At 54.8% G+C, this 19310-nt stretch overlaps 1 protein-coding gene across 1 annotated transcript; it reads right to left on the bottom strand.

Moving 5' to 3' along the window:
• Positions 1-3299: 3299 nt before the first annotated feature.
• Positions 3300-19164, bottom strand: Dkc1 (dyskerin pseudouridine synthase 1). The gene is made up of 15 exons (NM_133419.1): positions 19059-19164; positions 17863-17933; positions 17350-17436; positions 16899-16990; positions 15517-15701; positions 14849-14913; positions 13030-13156; positions 12181-12311; positions 10843-10986; positions 6981-7101; positions 5818-5936; positions 5072-5175; positions 4269-4347; positions 3717-3839; positions 3300-3548 (listed from the first exon to the last, which is right to left on the bottom strand). Exons 1-15 carry the CDS (start codon positions 19072-19074, stop codon positions 3483-3485), a joined length of 1530 nt encoding a protein of 509 aa, NP_596910.1. The 5' UTR covers positions 19075-19164; the 3' UTR covers positions 3300-3482.
• Between the last annotated feature and the right edge of the window lie 146 nt (positions 19165-19310).

Here is a 19310-nt window from a genome sequence, read left to right as displayed (position 1 = left end):
AGGTGACGCCATTATTATTAAGGATGGAGAGAGGTGGTTCAGTGGTCAGAGCGCAGGACACCATGATTATTATTAAGGCTGGGGCGAGTGGCTCAGTGATTAGAGTGGTGGGGGGCGCAATTACTATTAAGGCGGAGGACTGGGTAGCTCAACGATCAGGGGTCCCGACCCCCACCCTCGATCCCAAAGGAGAGGGTGGGGTAGGTCAGTGGTGAGAGCAGGAGACGCTATTATTATTAAAGGTGGGAGGGGCGTGGGGTGGGCTGAGTGGTCAGAACTGGGGGACGCCATTACTATCAAGGCCGAGGACTGGGTACTCAGTAGTTAGAAAGGGAGTGGTATGCCATGATTATTAAGGATGGGGGGTGTGGCTCAGTGGTCAGAGCACCCGGGGCTGGGCAGTGTTGCTCAGTGGTTGGGGCAACACCGACTGCGGGGCGGTGGGTGGCTCAGTGGTGGGAGCTCCCGGTGCTGGGGAGGGTGGCTCAGTAGTCAGAGCAGTACCTGGGGCTAGGGAGCGTGGCTCAGTGGTCGGAGCAGTACCTTGGTCTGGGGAGGGTGGCTAAGTTTTCAGACCACCCGGGGCTGGGTAGGGTGGGAGCAGCACCGCCTAGGGGGGCGGTGGGTGGCTCAGTGGTCAGAGCAGTACCTGAGGCTGGGGATAGCTGCTCAGTGGTGAGAGCACCCGGAGCTGGGTAGGGTGTGAGCAACACCGACTGTGGGGCCGTGGGTTAATCAGTGGACAGAGCAGTACACAGGCTGGGGAGGGTGGCTCAGTGGTCAGAGCAGTACCTGGGGCTGGGGAGGGTGGGTCAGTGGTCAGAGCAATACCTGCGGCTGGGGATCGTGTCTCAGTGGTCAGAGCAGTTCGTGGAGCTGGGGATGGAAGCTCAGTGGTCAGAGCAGTACCTGTGACTGAGCAGTGGTCTGGGCAGCACCGACTGCGGGGCGGTGGGTGGCTCAGTGGTGAGAGCAGCACGGTCTGCGGGGCGGTGGTTGGCTAAGTAGTCAGAGCGCCTGTGGCTGGGGAGGGTGGCTCAATGGTTGGGGCAACAGCGACTGCGTGGCGATGGGTGGGCCAGTGGTCAGAGCATCCAGGGCTGCGGAGGGTTTCTCAGTGGTCAGAGCAGTACCAGGGGCTGGGGATCGTGGCTCAGTGGTTAGAGCAGTACCCGGGGCTGGGGATCGTGGCTCAGTGGTCAGAGCAGTACCTGTGACTGAGCAGTGGTCTGGGCAGCACCGACTGCGGGGCGGTGGGTGGCTCAGTGGTGAGAGCAGCACGGTCTGCGGGGCGGTGGTTGGCTAAGTAGTCAGAGCGCCTGTGGCTGGGGAGGGTGGCTCAATGGTTGGGGCAACAGCGACTGCGTGGCGATGGGTGGGCCAGTGGTCAGAGCATCCAGGGCTGCGGAGGGTTTCTCAGTGGTCAGAGCAGTACCAGGGGCTGGGGATCGTGGCTCAGTGGTTAGAGCAGTACCCGGGGCTGGGGATCGTGGCTCAGTGGTCAGAGCAGTACCTGGAGTTGGAGAGGGTGGCTCAGTGGTCAGAGCAGTACCCGGGGCTGGGGAGGGTGGCTCAGTAGTCAGAGCAGTACCCCGGGATGGCGAGGGTGGCTCAGTGGTCAGACCACCCGGGGCTGGGTAGGGTGGGAGCAGCAGCGACTGGGGGGCGGTGGGTGGGTCAGTGGTTAGAGCAGTACCCGGGGCTGGGGAGGGTGGCTCAGTGGTCAATGCAGTAGATGGGGCTGGGGATTGTGGCTCAGTGATGAGAGCTCCCGGGGCTGGGTAGCGTGGGAGCAGCACCGACTGGGAGGCGGTGGGTGGCTCAGTGGTCAGAGCAGTACCTGGGGCTGGAGAGGGTGGCTCAGTGGTAAGAGCACCCGGGGCTGTGGCTATGGTGGTAGCTCAATGATCAAGGCAGGACCAATTGCGGGCCGCTGGGTGGCTCAGTGGTTAGAGCACCCGGGGTTGGGTAGTATGACGCAGTGGTTGGGGCAACAACGACTGGGGGGCGGTGGGTGGCTCAGTTGTGAGCGCACACGAGGTTGGGGAGGGTGGCTCGGTAATCAGAGCAGTACCTGGGGCTAGGGAGGGTGGGTCAGTTGTCAGAGCAGTACCTAGGGCTAGGGAGGGTAGCTCAGTGGTCGGAGCAGTACCTGGATCTAGGGAGGGTGGCTCAGTGGTCAGACCATCAGGGGCTGGGTAGGGTGGGAGCAGCAGCGACTGGGGGGCGGTGGGTGGGTCAGTGTTTAGAGCAGTACCCGGGGCTGGGGAGGGTGGCCCAGTGGTCAATGCAGTACCTGGGACTGGGGATCGTGGCTCAGTGGTGAGAGCACCCGGGGCTGGGCCTGGGATGGTAGCTTAGTGGTCAAGGCGGCACTGACTGTGGGGCGATGGGTTGCACAGTGGTTAGAGCACCCGGGGCTGGGGAAGGTGGCTCAGTGGTCAGAACAGTACCCGGGGTTGGTGAGTGTGACTCAGTAGTCAGAGCAGTACCCGGGGCTGGGGAGGGTCGCTCAGTGGTCAGAGCAGAACCTGGGGCTGGAGAGGGTGGCTCAGTGGTCAGAGCAGTACCCGGAGCTGGGGAGGGTGGCTCAGTGGTCAGAGCAGTACCTGGGGAGCAGAACCTGAGGCTGGGGAGGGTGGCTCAGTGGTTGGGGCAACACTGTGGGTCAGTGGGTGGATCAGTGGTCACTGCAGTACCTGGGGCTGGGGAGGGTTGTTCAGTGGTCAGAGCACTACCTGGGGCTGAGGATCGTTTCTCAGTGGTCAGAGCAGTACCAGGGGCTGGGGAGCTTGGCTCAGTGGTCAGAGCAGAACCTGGGGCTGGGGAGCTTGGCTCAGTGGTCAGAGCAGAACCTGGGGCTGGAGATGGGGGCTCAGTGGTCAGAGCAGTACCTGGGGCTTGGGAGGGTGGCTCAGTGGTCAGGGCAGCACCTATGACCCGCCCCTCACTGCCCTCTGGACCCTGATCCCTGCAGAGCCGGGCGTGACTTTCTGGAACCTTCCACGCAGGACACAGCCTCACTGAGACTCACACTCAGACTCACACTGAGACTCAGGGACACTGACACTCAGACACACACTCACAGACACGCTCAGACTCACTCAAGACACTCATAACACTCACACTCAAACACTCACACACTCATATATTCAGACACTCACACTCAGACTCACTCAGGCAGACACTCACCCACACAGAACACTCCGCTTCGCACACCAAACACGAGCAGCCTCGCGGAGTCGGATAAACCGGGTTTATTTTTTTTCCTTTTTTTTTTTTTTTAACAAACTTTTCTTAAAAAAATGGAGGGCAGGCCAGGGCCGTCTGCGGTGTCGCTCAACATGGCCTCCGGCGAATCGCCGCGGGCGGTCGTCGGGGGCTCAAGTGAGTGGAGGGGTCAGTGGTGGAGACCCCGTTCCTACGCCTCGCGTCCTTAAAACAGGACGGGATGGTCGCCGCGTGGGGGTCGGGGGTAGTCGCTAACCACTGAGCTCCTCTGCCGCCCTTGCCTTCTTCTTCTTTTTCTTCCTTGTGGCGTCGCCGTCCTTGGGGGTAAGGGGGAGAGGTGGGAAAGCTCAGTGCATGGAACACGCGCACCGGCGCAGCTCCCAAGGTCGTTCTAGGTAATGGCGACCGAGTGTGTTCAGAGTGTGAGTCACACGCATCTTGCACACTCACCCTACCCCTCCCACACTCACCCCTTGCACACTCACCCCGTCCTCCGCAGCCTCCTCCCCGCCGTCCGCCTTCTCCTTTTTCTTCTTCTTCTCCTTCTTCACCCGGGGCGTGGTAGTGGGCGTCGCCTCGTCGGCGTCGCTGTCGCTATCGCGTTTCCTCTGCGGGGGTTGGGGGGACACGAGTGTCACACACACACACACGCTCACCTGGGTGATCACAGCCCGCGCAACCCACTAGGCTGCACCGCCTCACACGCCTGTGCAACTCACAGTGAGCTGCGCCGCACACCAGGCTACCCTGCCCCTATCCCCCCAACTCCCTCACTGCACACCAGACTACCCTGCCCCTGCCCCAGGCCTCTCACAAGGACTACACTGCACACCAGGCTACCGTGCCGCTACCCTATGACTCTTGCACGGACTGCACTGCACACCAGGCTACCCTGCCCCTGCCCCACGCCTCCCCCACAGACCGCACTGCACACCAGGCTACCCTGCCGCCGCCCTATACCTCTTGCATGGACCACACTTCCCACTAGGCTACCCTGCCCCTGGCTCCACGCCTCTCGCACAGACCACGCCACTCACTTTCACGATGCTGGCGGCGTCCGCGGTGACCCCAGGGCCCGGCGTGGCTTCGGCGGCCGTCGCTTTCTTGCTGGAGTCACTGAAAGAGGGGGATGGGTGCGAGGTTAGACCTCCCTGCGGCGGCCATGTTATTTCCCATCAGGTCCCGGAGTCTGGGTGGGCGGGGCGATTTCAGGAGGAATCGATAAACCCCGCCCTCACCCGCAAACCCCACCCACCATCACACCAAGCCCCGCCCACACACATGAGCTCCACCCCTGCCCCATAAGCCCCGCCCTTACCTGAGAACCCGTCCCATAAACCCCACCCTCTTTAAGCACTGCCCTCCTCTTTGAACCACGCCCACAAGCCCCACCCACCCTACCCAGACCTTTCTAGTCACTCCCGCCTCCCCAAGCCCCACCCACACATGTAACCCCTCCCACCCCGTAAGTCCTGTCCTCTCCTTTGAACCATGCCCACCTCCATAAGTCCCACCCACCCCACCCAGACCTTTCTAGTCACGCCCACCTCGGTAGGCCCCGCCCAAACCTGAGCCCCATCCAACCCTTTAAGTCCCACCCTCTCCTTTGAGCCCCACCCACCCTGCTCAGACCTCTTTCCAATTCTGCCCACCTCTGTAAGTCCCGCCCACACCTGAGCCCCACCCTGGTCTGCAAGCCCCACCCTCTCTGAACCACACCCACCCCATAAGCCCCACCCAGACCTCTTTCTGGCCACGCCCACCTGTGTATGCCCCGCCCACTTTTTACCCCACCCGCCCCAACTACAAGTCCTGCCCACCCCTAAGCCCCGCCCCTCACCTGTAGTCCACGTAGTCGCGCGTCCAGGAGGCGGGGGTGCCGTCCGTGGGTCGGCCATGTTTGTCCAGGAGGCCCTGCTTGATCAGCTGCTTCTTCTGGCTTGCCTGGGGGGAGGGGGGACAGGGGCGGGGCCGGTGTCACTCAATGTGTCATTGATAACCATTACAAATCAATAAAAATTAGTGACCAATCATTGCATCAATAACCATTATGTCGTCGATGATCAATGAACATCATCAGAAATGTCATCAAAGATCAATAATCAACAATTAATGTGTTATCGGCCACCTTAATTGCCCATCAATATGTTATCAACGATCGATTATAAGATCGTCAATAATTAAATCATTACATCACTGGTAATCAGTACGTCATCAGTGAATAATCAATAAACAGGGGGGTGGCCATGTTGATTACCAATCGATACGTCACCAATCACTAATCAATCATCGATCCACACGGGAGGCAGCCATGCTGATTGCCAATCAATACCTCACCAATCACTAATCAATCATCGATCAACACGGGAGGTGGCCATGTTGATTACCAATCAATACCTCACCAATCACTAATCAATCATCGATCAATACGGGAGGCGGCCATGTTGATTATTGACCCATGTCACCTCCAACAAATCAGTCGATGATTGATCATTGTTCAATGCAGCAGTGGCCGCCCCCCTGACCTCTGATCCCCCACCCACCCCACCTCTCCGCCGACCTCTGACCCCCTCCAGCCTGACCGACCTTCGGCCCCAGGCCCCACTTGCGGGGGTAGGTGTCCCGCTCCATGATGACGCGCTTGATCTTCGCTACTACCCCGTGGTCGCACGTGGAGATCACAGCCGTCGTCATCAGTGCGATGGCTGCCGGGGAGAGGGGTGGGTGGGTCAGTGGTCAGAGCAGGGGGCATAAGGATGGAGAGGGGTGGTTCAGTGGTCAGAGCCGGGGACACCGTGATTATTATTAAGGATGGAGAGGGGTGGGTCAGTGGTCAGAGCCAGGGACGCCATGATTATTAAGGTTGGGGCGAGTGGCTCAGTGGTCAGAGCGGGGGGGGGGGAATGCAATGACTATTAAGGCTGGGGGTGGGGGGGGGCTCAGTGGTCAGAGTGGGGGGGGACGCCGTGATTAAGGATGGAGAGGGGTAGCTCAGTGGTCAGAGCCGCGAAACGCCATGATTATTATTAAGGATGGAGAGAAGTGGCTCAGTGGTCAGAGCAGCAAGGGACGCCATTATTATTAAGGATGGAGAGGGGTGGCTCAGTGTCAGAGCAGTAGGGGACGCCATGATATTATTCAGGCCGGGGGGGAGGGGGCAGTGTGTGCAGCTCAGTGGTTAGAGCAGGTGACGCCATGATTATTATTAAGACTGGGTGGGGGGTGCGGGTCAGTGGTTAGAGCAGGTGACGCCATTATTATTAAGGATAGGGAGCTGGCTCAGTGGTCAGAGCGGTGGACGTCATGATTATTAAGGCTGGGGGAGCGGCTTAGTGGTGAGAGACGGGGACACCGTGATTATTAAGGATGGAGAGGGGTGGCTCAGTGGTTAGAGTTGCGGGGGGACACCCCACTGTCATTAGGGCTGGGGGTGTGGCTCAGTGGTCAGGGGCCCTGACCCCCACCCTCGACCCCAAAGGAGAAGGTGGGGTGGTTCAGTGGTGAGAGCAGGGGACATTATTATTAAGGCTGGAGGGTGGGGTGGGGTGCGGCTCAGTTGTCAGAGCGGGGGGGGGGGTGGGGGGGATGCCCTTACTATTAAAGCCGAGGACTGGGTAGCTCAGTGGTCAGAGCGGGAGGGGTACGCCATGATTATTAAGGATAGCGGGGTGGGTGGCTCAGTGGTCAGGGGCCCCGACCCTACCCACCCCCCCCCAGACCAAGATGGCGCCGCCCCGCCCGGCCCTCACCCACGCAGACGGCCTCGCCCTTGGTGGTGATGACCACGACCTCCTGGTTGACCTCGATGCCGTCCTCGTAGCGCAGGAGGCCGGGGAGCATGATCTTCGCGCCGTAGCAGATGGCGTTGACCTGCGGGGGTGGGGGGAGACGGGGGGTAACGTGAGGGTCTGGACGCTGACCGCTACCCGACCTGGGCGCTAAATTCCCCACCTGGGTGCTAACCACTGCCCCGCCTGGGCGCGAACCATTGCCCTGTGTTCCCTCCTTCTATGCTGGGATGGGGGACGGCTGATCGCACCGGGCGTTAACCACTGTCCTGCCTGAGCGCTAACCACTTCCCCACCTGGGCGCTAACCACTGCCCGGTCTATCCCTCCTTCCATGCTGGGATGGGGGTCGGCTGATCGCACCGGGCGCTAACCACTGCCCCGCCTGAGCGCTAACCACTTCCCCACCTGGGCGCTAACCACTGCCCGGTCTATCCCTCCTTCCATGCTGGGATAGGGGAGATGGCTGATCGCGCCAAGCGCTAACCACTGCCCCATCTGGGCGCTAACCATTGCCCCGTCTGCCCTCCTCTGGTGCCGGGGCGGAGGAAGGGCGCTAACCACTACCCTTCCTGTCCCTTCTTCAATACCGGAATGGGGGACGGTATGGCAGTTCGCACCAGGCGCTAACCACTACCCCACCTGGACGCTAACCATTACCCTGTCTATCCTTCTTCCATACTGGGACTGGTGAAGAACAACCGCATTGGACGATGACCACTGCCCCGCCTGGACGGTAACCATTGCCCTATCTGCCCTCCTCCCATTTCGGGATGGAGGAAGAGCGCTAACCACTACAATGTCTGTCCCTTCTTCAATACCAGGATGGGGGACCGGCCAGCCGTTCGCACCGGGCGCTAACCACTACCCCGTCTGTCCCTCCTTCCGTGCTGGGATTGGGGGTGGGGGGTTGGCTGATCACACCCAGCGCTAACCACTGCCCCACCTGGGCGCTAACCATTGCCCTGTCTGCCCTCCTCCTGTTCCAGGATGGAGGAAGAGCACTAACCACTACACTGCCTGTCCCTTCTTCCATTCCAGGATGGGGGATGGCCGTTCGCATCAGGTGCTAACCAGTGCCCCACCTGGGCGCTAATCACTGCCCCGTCTGGGCTCTAACCACTGCCCCGTCTATCCTCCTTCCATACTGGGACTGGTGAAGGCCAACCGCATTGGACGATGACCACTGCCCCGCCTGGGCGCTAACCACTGCCCTGTCTGCCCTCCTCACGTGTCGGGATTAAGGAAGAGCGCTAACCACTACACTGCCTGTCCCTTCTCCAATACCGGGATGCGGGACAGGACGGCAGTTCGCACCGGGCGCTAACCATTGTCCCGTCTGCCCTTCTTTCATGCCAGCTAATCGCATTGGACGCTAACCACTGCCCCGTCTGTCCCTCCTTCCGTGCTGGGATGGGGCACAGCCGTTCGCACCGGGCGCTAACCACTACCCCACCTAGGCGCTAACCACTGCCCTGCCTGGGCGCTAACCACTGTCCCATCTATCCTCCTTCCATACTGGGACTGGTGAAGGCCAACCGCAATGGACGATGACCACTGCCCCGCCTGGGCGCTAACCACTGCCCGGTCCGGCCCTCCTTCCGTGCCGGGATGGGGAACGGCTGATGGCACCAGGCGCTAACCACTGTCCCACCTGGGCGCTAACCACTACCCCGCCTGGGCGCTAACCACTGCCCCGTCTGTCCTCCTCCCGTTCCGGGATGGAGGAAGAGCGCTAACCACTACCCTGTCTGTCCCTTCTTCAATACCCGAATGGGGGACGGCTGATCGCACTGGGCGCTAACCACTATTCTGCCTGGGTGCTAACCACTGCCCTGCCTGGGCGCTAACCATTGCCCCATCTGCCCTTCTTCCATACTGGGACTGGTGAAGGCCAACCGCATTGGACGATGATCACTGCCCCGCCTGGGCACTAACCATTGCCCTGTCTGCCCTCCTCCCGTGCCAGGATGGAGGAAGAGCGCTAACTACTACCCTGTCTGTCCCTGCTTCAATACCGGGATCGGGGACGGGACGGCCATTCGCACCGGGCGCTAACCACTGTCCCATGTGCCCTTCTTTCATGCCAGCTAATCAAATTGGACGCTAACCACTGCCCCATCCGTCCCTACTTCCGTGCCGGGATGGGGACGGCTGATGGCACCGGGCGCTAACCACTGCCCCGCCTGGACGCTAACCACTGCCCCATCTGTCCTTCCATACTGGGACTGGTGAAGGCCAACCGCATTGGACGATGACCACTGCCCCGCCTGGGCGCTAACCATTGCCCCGTCTGCCCTCCTCCTGTGCCGGGGTGGAGGAAGGGCGCCAACCACTACCCTGTCTGTCCCTTCTCCAATACCGGGACGGGGCACAGGACGGCCGTTCACACTGGGCGCTAACCACTATCCTGCCTGGGCGCTAACCACTGCCCCATCTGGGTGCTAACCATTGCCCCGTCTGGCCTCCTCCCGTGCCGGGATTGAGGAAGGGCGCTAACCACTACCGTATCTGTCCCTTCTTCAATACCGGGATAGGGGACGGGACGGCCGTTCGCACCGGGTGCTAACTATACCCCGCCTGGGCGCTGACCACTGCCCCGTCCGTCCCTCCGTACCGGATTCCCATACATCCTGTTCTATACGCCGCCCCCTATACGTTAACCATACGTCCCTGTTCCCATAGTGCAGGGGGGAACGTATAGAATGAGCGGGGAACATAGACAACTAATGGCACAGAGAGAACGTATGGAACCAACGTACAGAACTACTGACACAGAATCAGCGACGTAGGAACGCATAGGACAGGCAGGGAATGTACGGAATCAACGCCATCATAAAGGGGGCCTATACGGTTAGCGGGGAACCTATGGAACCATATACAATTAACGGTGTAGCGGGGAATGTATAGAAGAGGAAGGGAACGTGTGGAATCAGTGAGAAATGTATAGAATTAGTGGGGAATGTATAGAATCAGTAGCACTGTAAGGAGAATGCATACAATTAACAAGAAAAAGGGAATGTATAGAACTGGCAGGGAACATATAGGATGAGCAGGTGATGTACAGAATCAGGGGTAACATATAGAATCAGGGGTAACTTAATGTATGCATGGGATATATGGGATCGGGGATGACATATGGAATGGGGGACGATGTAAAGGGATCATACAGAATCAATGCCATCCTAAAGGAACCTATATAATTAGCAGGGAACCTATGGAATTGGCAGGAAATGTGTAGAATCAGTGAGTTAAGAATGTATAGGGCAGGTAGGGAACGTATGGAATCAACACCATCATAAAGGGGGCCTATACAATTAGTGGGGAACCTAAGGAAACAGCGGGGATCGTATATAATTAATGGTACATCGGGGAATGTATAAGACAGATAGGGAACATATGGAATCAGTGGACAGTGTATAGAATTAGTGTGGAATGTACAGAACCAGCGGGGAACATATAGAAGGAAACATATCGTAAAGAGAATGCATACAATTAGCAAAAATGGAACATATAGAACAGGCAGGGAGCATATAGAATAGGTGCCATATGGAATCAGTGATGTAAAGGGAACATGTAGAATGGGGGAATCATAAAGGGAACGTATAGAATCAATCAGGCGTGACGTATAGAATCAGGGACAAATTTAAGGGAACATATGGAACCGGCAGGGAACGTATAGAACGGGTGGGTAATGTATGGCACCGGAAGCACCATATGGAACGGGCAGGTGACATATAGAACATATAGAACTAGCAGGTAATATATGGAATTGGGGTGACATAAAGGGAACATATAGACCGGGCGCTGGCTGCGCCACCCACCGCACTGTCCTTCATCACCAGGCGCTTGTGCGACGTCAGCAGCTTCTCCAGTGGGAAAACCACGCGGCGCAGGTAGCTCTCGTCCCGGTGGTGGTCGTATAGATACTGCGCGTCCAGGACGTCGTGCATGGTCACCATGTGGTCCTGGGGGGCGGGGCGGGGACCAATGCTGTCATTACGTACGTTCCGTCCCCCATGTGACGTATAGCTATACATCAGACCGCCACCAAAAATAACATATATCTATACATTGGGCCCTCAAATACTTCATTCTATGTCTGACCCCCCCACATACTGCATATCTATACGTCCAACCCCCACTTAATGTATGTCTATACATCAGACCACCAGATACTATGTCACTCCCCCAAAAACAATGTATATGTATACATTCAACCCCCCTCAAAAATACTGTATTTCTATATGTCCCATCCCCACATACTGTGTATCTATACATCTGACCCTCAAATGCTGTGGTTCTATACGTCAGGCCTTCATATTTCTATACATCACACCTTCAAATACTTGACACATAACATATATCTGTACGTCAGGTCGCCCCAAAATATTGTATTTCTATACGTCAGACTCTCAGATACCATATATAAACATGTTGGACACCCAAATACCGTACATCTGTCAGTATTAACTACACATTGTCTTCTATACGTTGTCTGCTACACTCAGCGTGAACTACACACTGTCTCCTATGATGCCACCCATACATCGTGCCATACATACATTGTCCCCATACATTAACTATGAATTTTCTTCTATATGCTGTCTCCGCATTTCCCCCCATACATTGCATCCCATATCACCCTACATTCCCTCCCATACACTGTCCTCACATTTTCTCCTATACATTGACTCCCATATGCTGCCTCCCATGTTGCCTGCCATACATTGCCGCCCACATATCCTCCCCTATACATCATGTTGTATATTCTTCCCATACATTGACCTCTACACACTGCACCCATAAATCCTGTTCCATACATCGTCCCCCATATACCTATACATTAACTACAACATATCTTATTTTTGCCTATACGCTGTCCCCTATACTTCCTGCTCTATATGCCATCCCCTACGTATCATACTCTATACGTTGACCTCTATATGCCATTCCCTATACATTAACTATACATCACGTCCTATACATTTTCCTCATACACTCTGCTCTACTCGCCGCCCCCTTATGTTAACCATACGTCGTCCCCTCCCGCACTATACGTCGCCCCTTAGATCACATTCTACACGTCACCCCCTATACATTGTTCCATATGTTGACCCCTGCACGCCACCCCCCATACGTTGTCCCTGTCCCCTGCTCACCCGCTCGCCCACGACCCCCGAGCGCACGCGCCGCAGCTCCTGCATCTGCCCCCCGACGCCCAGCAGCAGCCCCAGGTGCACGCACAGCGTCCGGATGTAGGTGCCAGCCTCGCAGCTCACCCAGAACACACCTGGAGGGGTCACGGGGAGGTCAGGGGTCACGGCGAGGTCAGGGGTCACGGTGAGGTCAGGGGTCATGGGATGGACGGGATGGGGAGAGAAGGGGAAAGAGAATGAACACGGAGAGGTCGGGGGTCACGGGGTAGTCGGGGGTCACGGGGAGGTCGGGGGTTATGGGATGGATGGACGGACGGGGATGGAGACGGGAAAATAAATACGGAGAGGTCAGGGGTCACGGAGAGATCAGAGGAGGTCACAGACACCACATCCAAAACAAGCACACGGGGTGGTCAGGAGTCACAGGATGGACGGGAAAAATAGAGGTCAGGGATCATGGAAGTGTCAGGAGTCACAGGACAGATGGACGGGGGAGAGGGGGGAAGAGAATGGAAGTCACGGGGAAGTCAGGGGTTACGGGACAGATGGACAGAGATGGGAAAAATAAATAAGAGGTCAGGGGTCACAGAGAGATCAGAGTTCTTGGGACGGACAGATAAAATATGGGGAGGTCACAGTTCACAGATATGGGGCGTGAGGTCAGAGGTCACACTGCAACCCCGACGGCAGCCATAGCTACATACGGAACGGTCAGAGCTCACAGACACGGGTTGAAAAGGTCACACTTCCCAGAAAGGTCAAGGTTCCCAGACCATGACCCCCCCCCAACAGGGGATCCCCGGGAACGCACCCTCCCTCTCGCCCATGACCCCACCGTGACCCCGGCCTCACCCAGCCTGCGCTCAGGGTCATACTCGACAACACGGCTCTCATAGATTGTGCGCACGCGCAGCTGCCGCTTCACTGCTGCGATGAGCGGGGGACGCTGGAACAGGGCGCCTGTCAGGGTCTCCAGGGCCTGGGGGCAGGGGCAGGGAAAGATGGCGGCCAGGGTCACATGAGGTAACGGGGGCGGGGAGAAATTAACATTCGAATCCGTGAAATATTCAAATTTATGAGGCAATGTAATTAATATGCAGATTCCAGAAATTAATTCCAATATGTGAAATGACTATGCAAATCCAATAAATTAATATTTAAATTCTCAAAATTAATATGCAGCTTCACAGAGGTTATAAGATCCATAAAATTAACTCAAAATAAAACTTATTAACTTAATATTCACAAAGTCTAATATTTAAATCTGCAGTTATATTCAAATTTACCAATTAATATGTTTAATATGCAAGCATACATTTATATATATAACGTATATTCAAATCCAAAAAATTAATTCAAACTCAAGCTTGTAAACTTAATGCAAATTAAAGAAATCAATTCCAATCCGTAAACTTAGTATTCAAATCCATAAAATTTAATATTTAAATCCCCAAAAATCAATATTCAGATTTATAAAACAATGTAATTAACATGCAAATTCATACCAGTTATAAAGTTCACATAATTGAAATTCATAAGATCTAATATTTAAACATGCAAGTTAATATTCAAATTTACGCGTTAATGTTTCAATATGCAAACTTATATATTTACATATTCAAATCCAAAAATTAATTCAAACTCGAGCTTGTAAAGTTAATTCAAATTCAAGAAATTAATTCCAATTCTTAATTTAATATTCAAATCCATAAAATCTAATATTTAAATTACCAAAATCAATAGTCAGGTTTATGAATAATGTAGTATGCAAATTCATAAATTTAACTAAATGTATATTCGAGTCCATAAAATTTCATCCCAACTCAAGTTCGCCAAATTAATCCAAGATCCAGAAAAGAATCCTGATTCGTAAAATTAATATTCAAATGTGTAAAATGAATACACAATTCCATTAAAATTAATATTCAAACCTGTGAAATTAATATGTAAATGCATAGAAGTCATAAATATCCATAAAATCAACTCAGGGCAAAATTCGGGAAATTACTATGCATATGCAAATTCATAGTTAATATTCAAAGCCATAAAAATTAACATTCAAACCCGTAAAATTAATATTAATTCAAACTTAACGTTTGGTCCCGTAATCGCCCCTAAAGCCGCGCCTGAAACCGTAATCTCCCTGAAACTGCGCATCACTGAGTCCCGTAATCTCTTTAAAACCCCCGCACTCTGTACCGTAATATCTGTAAAATCGCGCAGTTTTCCCGTAATCTCCCTAACACCGCGCAGTACTGCGTACTGTAATCTCCCTGACAGCGCGCAGTGTCCCATAGTCTGTCTAAAACCCTGCAGCACTGCGTACCGTAATCCCCCTTAAAAAACCGTACTGTCCTGTAATCTCTCTAATGCAATGGACGGTACCGTAATTCCTCCAAAGCCGCTAACTGTCGTACTCTCCTTAAAGACTCGCACTCATTACCGTAATCTCTCTAATACCGCGTACGGTACCGTAATTCCTGTAAAGCCGCTCACTCTGACCCGTAATCTCCTTAAAGGCGCGCACTCGGTACCGTGATCTCCCTGACAGCGAGCAGCAATGTGTACTGTCATCTCCATAAAACCGCGCACTCGGCACCACCGTAATATCCCCAATAACTCCCGGGTGACCCAGGCCGTGAGGCCACCTGCTTAAGTGACCCCAACTCACCCTGGAGAGCTGGGCGGTCCCCTCGATAGCATTGTGCAGCCGCACGACCCCGACATACTCTTTGCCTGCAGGGAGGACACACAGGGGCGGTCAGGGCAGGGACGCGAGGGGGTGGTAGGCTCTACATTAGTGACCTCAGGAAGGGGGTTCGGGAACTGAGGACGCTTTGTGTCTAAGAAGGGCTATGTCATAGTGAACGGCGCAATGACATCACCCCGAACTGGAAGTGTGGAGGCTGAGATCTTCTGTGTGAAATAAGTCCTGTCCCGCGCCCCTCCCTCCTGCCCCTCCCCGTCCTCCATCTGTCCCAGCCCCTGCCTCACTCACAGAAGCCCCCTCCCACCTGCGCACCCCCCCCCCCGTTGCAACTGCCCCGTGTCCTCCATACGCACCCTCCTTCCTGCCCCTCCTCCCTACCCCTTCCCCCCTCCCTTCCCCCACTACCCCCTCTACCCCCCTCACCTGAACTACCCACCCCTCCATTCTGCCCCTCCACCCCTCCCCCACTACCCACTCTACCCCTCACCTGCACTACCCAACCCTCCCTCCTGCCCCTCCTTCCACCTTCCCCTACCCCCTCCCCCGCACTACCCATCGCTCCCACCCCTTGCTCACGCACCCCTCCCTCTTTCACTGCCCCTCCCCTCCCCCTGTACACCCCCCCTCACCCGCGCTCTGCTGTGACTTGACCAGGCGCGTGGCGCGCTCGATGCAGACGATGAGGCACCCGGTGACCTTGGGGTCAAGTGTCCCGCTGTGCCCCGTCTTCTCCACGCGCAGGATGCGGCGGATCCAGGCCACGACCTCGTGCGAAGAGGGGTTGGATGGCTTGTCCAGGTTGATGAAGCCGGTCCTGGGGGGGGGGGGGGATATATACATCACGTGTAGGCCAATGTCACACATGTCACTTATATAACATATATGCTACATATAGGCTACACGTCATATACATACCATATATATATACCATGTGTACGTAACATATAGAACATACGTCATATATGCATCATACACGTGTCACATATACATTATATATACATCGTGTATAGGTTATATGTTCTATATACATCATGTGTGCAGATGCAGCCGGTCCTGGGGGGGATATGTATACGACACATGTACTCTATACGTCACACATGTCACACACGTCACATATACATCATATATGCATGACATATACATCATGTATACATAACATAAAGGCCAGGGTTGGGGGATTTAGCTCAGCGGTAGAGCGCTTGCCTAGCAAGCGCAAGGCCGTGGGTTCGGTCCCCAGCTCCGAAAAGAAGATGCATCACACACGTCACACATACATTATAAACACACTATGCATAGGTTATGTGTTCTATATATGTCATGTGTTCAGACAAAGTTGGTCCTGGGGCGGGGGAGGGATGGATAAGTCATGTGTAGGCCATACATCACCCACCTGTCATATATACGTCATATATATGTTATGTATGGGCTACACATCATATATGTATTATATATACATCATGTATACATAACAGATAGGCCATACATCATATATGTGACACACATATGTCACAGATACATTATGTACACATGATGCATAGGTTATATGTTCTATATACATCATGTGTACAGATGAAGCTGGTCCTGGGGAGGCGGGAGGTACATTCGTTATACGGTGTATATATACACGCTATATATAGGTTGTGTGTTTTATATATGCTACATATCCTATGTATACACATTATACATAGGTTACATATGCAGCAGATCGCCTATATGTATACATACAGGTGATAATTGGAGCAAATTACATACACATAGGATATGATATGGTGATATATATATAACCTATATATATATGTAGGCTATATACATTATATGCTCACCCAACCATGTGTATGTATGTATGTGTATATATATATATATGTATATACAGGTCATACAGTATACAAGTGTGTACCTACAGGTCACGTACTCAGATCACATATATACACATAGATTAGGATGTAGATACTATGATATACATACATATAAATATATAGGTTAAACGTCCGGGTCTCCCCGTCCCGCCTACCTGACGTACTCCCCGATCTCCCTCTTCAGCGGGTTGGAGCCGCACGGGATGGGCGTGTAGTGGGTCGTCCGCACGTTCAGTCTGTCAAAGTTCTGGGGAGGCGATGGCGGGGTGGGGGGTGGGGGGTGTCAAAGGTCACCCACAGTAAAGATGGCCACCAAGCTGACTCACCCACGCCGCCCAAATCAAAGATGGCTACCAACTCTCTTCGCTCAGGCCGCCCACCTTGAAGATGGCGCTCTAACCACTCACCCACCTCTACGGTTCCTCCCCAGCCCAGTTTTGAGGAAGGGTCTCTCTCTACCTAGGCGAGGCTAGCCAAGCCCACTGGTGTCGAAGGGGTGGAGCAGGACATGGCCTCCCAGTGGTCAGCGACCTTTACGATTAGGGTTTTAGATGGGAACTGGTATGGAATCCACGCATCCCGTGACGTGGGTGGGGCGGGACCTACCTTGAGCAGCAGGGGCCACTGGGAGGTGTCCAACTGAGCCGCCTTGGACTCCGGTTTGATCAGGAAATCTTCCGCGTGCTGGATCTCCTGCGGGGGGGGGGGGGGGGTGACAGGAAGTGGGGGGATGACAGGAAGTGAGGGGTGACAGGAAAGGACGAGCCATGGGGGGGGGGCGTCGAGCCATGGGGGGGGGGGCGTCGGGTCCGTTAACTTGGGCCATGTCAGGCTGGACCCAAATATTTAAATATTTTAGCATATATTAATATTAATGTCCTAATAAAGCCTGGGGCCCGAAGTGGAATCTCGGGATGACGTCATCGGCCGTTCACTGTGACATCACACACGCGACATATAGTCCAGAAAGGTCGGGGATGATGTCATCGCACACTTCATTGACATCATACGTGGGACGGGTCACAGGGTCGGGGATGACGCCATGGCTCCGTGTGCTGTGTTGTCACACGTCAGAAAAATAAGAATGAAGAAAAAAAAAAAAACCCCACGGCCACTCACAGCCACGTCAGCTTCCGGCAGCGGCTTCCGCTCTTTCTTCTTCTTGTGCTTCTTCGGGAACGTCATGGCGGCTGCGGGGGAGACAAACGCAGGGACCTGAGCAGTGCCTGCTCAGACTGAGAGGTTTAAAGTCGGCTCTGATGTCGGGGCCCAAAGAAAGCCTGATGTCACCGAAAACCCATTCGTTTGAAAGCCTGATGTCACCGAAAACCCATTCGTTTGAAAGCCTGATGTCACCGAAAAAATAAATGTATTCTAAAGTCTGGCGTCACCAAAAATTAGGCCTGACATAACCGAAAACCGTTCATTTTAAACTCTGAAGTCACCCAAAGTTTATTCTTAAGTCTGAAAAACGTGAAAGTCTCACGACACCAAAAGTTTTAAAGTGTGACATCACCAAAATTAGGTCTGACGTCACAGAAAACCATATATTTTGAGCTCTGACGTAACCCAAACTTTATTCTTAGGTCTGACGTCACCGAAAAAACTTTAAAGTCTGATGTCACCAAAAGTTAATTTTAATGTTTTACGTAAAAGTAATACTCCAGTCGCTGACGTCATCAAAAATTATTCTAAGGCCTGACGTAAAAATAAACAGACATTTTAAAGTCTGACGTCAGCGGAGGGGGAACCACGTTCCTAAAGCACAACCTGGCAGAAAATCGGCCCCAGAACAGATGCTGACCAGCGCCGCCCACCCCCCCCCCCCCCCCGTCACGGCTCCCGGGCTCTTAAAACGTCCCAGCGTCAACTTCCCTCGGGCGACTTCTTATGACGACAAAATCGCCTCTATGACGCCCTCGGGACCAGACTCGAGTCGTGTTTGGCGCGAGGCAGGGAGCTAAGAAAGTCACGCGGGTCTAAAACGCGCGCGTGTGGCCCCGACATGGACTCTCCGCGCCTCCTTATGACGACACAGTCTGGCCAGCCTCTATGACGCACTCGGGAGGCGACCCGGGTCATGTTTGGCCCGGGACCCAGAGCCAAGGTAGTCACGCGGGTCCGCGCTCGGCCCCGGCACACATAAAGGCCAGCGGCGCAGCGGTCAGACCGCGGGACGGGAATCGCGCGGGCCACGCGGGTCGCGCAAGCGCAGCGCCGCGCGACTGCCTCCGGGTCACTGAGCGACCGCGCTGGAACTCGCTCCGGGTTACGGATCGCGCCGCGCAGTGCCTATTCGGCGCTGCGGTCCTTACCTTCCGCGTCCGCCATGTCGCAGGCAGACAACCCGGCCAACCGCCGCTAACCGCCGCCGCGAGCCGAGAACCGCGCACGCCAACGGTCACCACGCGCCGCCGGGACACGCCCACCGCTGCTCGCACCGCCCCGGATGCAGGAAAACGGAAATAGCAGCCCGGAAGTCAAGGGGCGGGGACGGCCGAGAATGGCAGACTCCTACCGCCCGACACCACTGCGGCTACAGCAAAACGGAAGTAGCTGCCAGGAAG

This window comes from Rattus norvegicus, chromosome X (genome assembly GCF_021556685.1).
Source record: "Rattus norvegicus strain SHRSP/BbbUtx chromosome X, alternate assembly SHRSP_T2T, whole genome shotgun sequence".
Lineage (NCBI taxonomy): Eukaryota > Metazoa > Chordata > Mammalia > Rodentia > Muridae > Rattus > Rattus norvegicus.
This window is presented reverse-complemented; position numbering and strand designations above follow the sequence as displayed.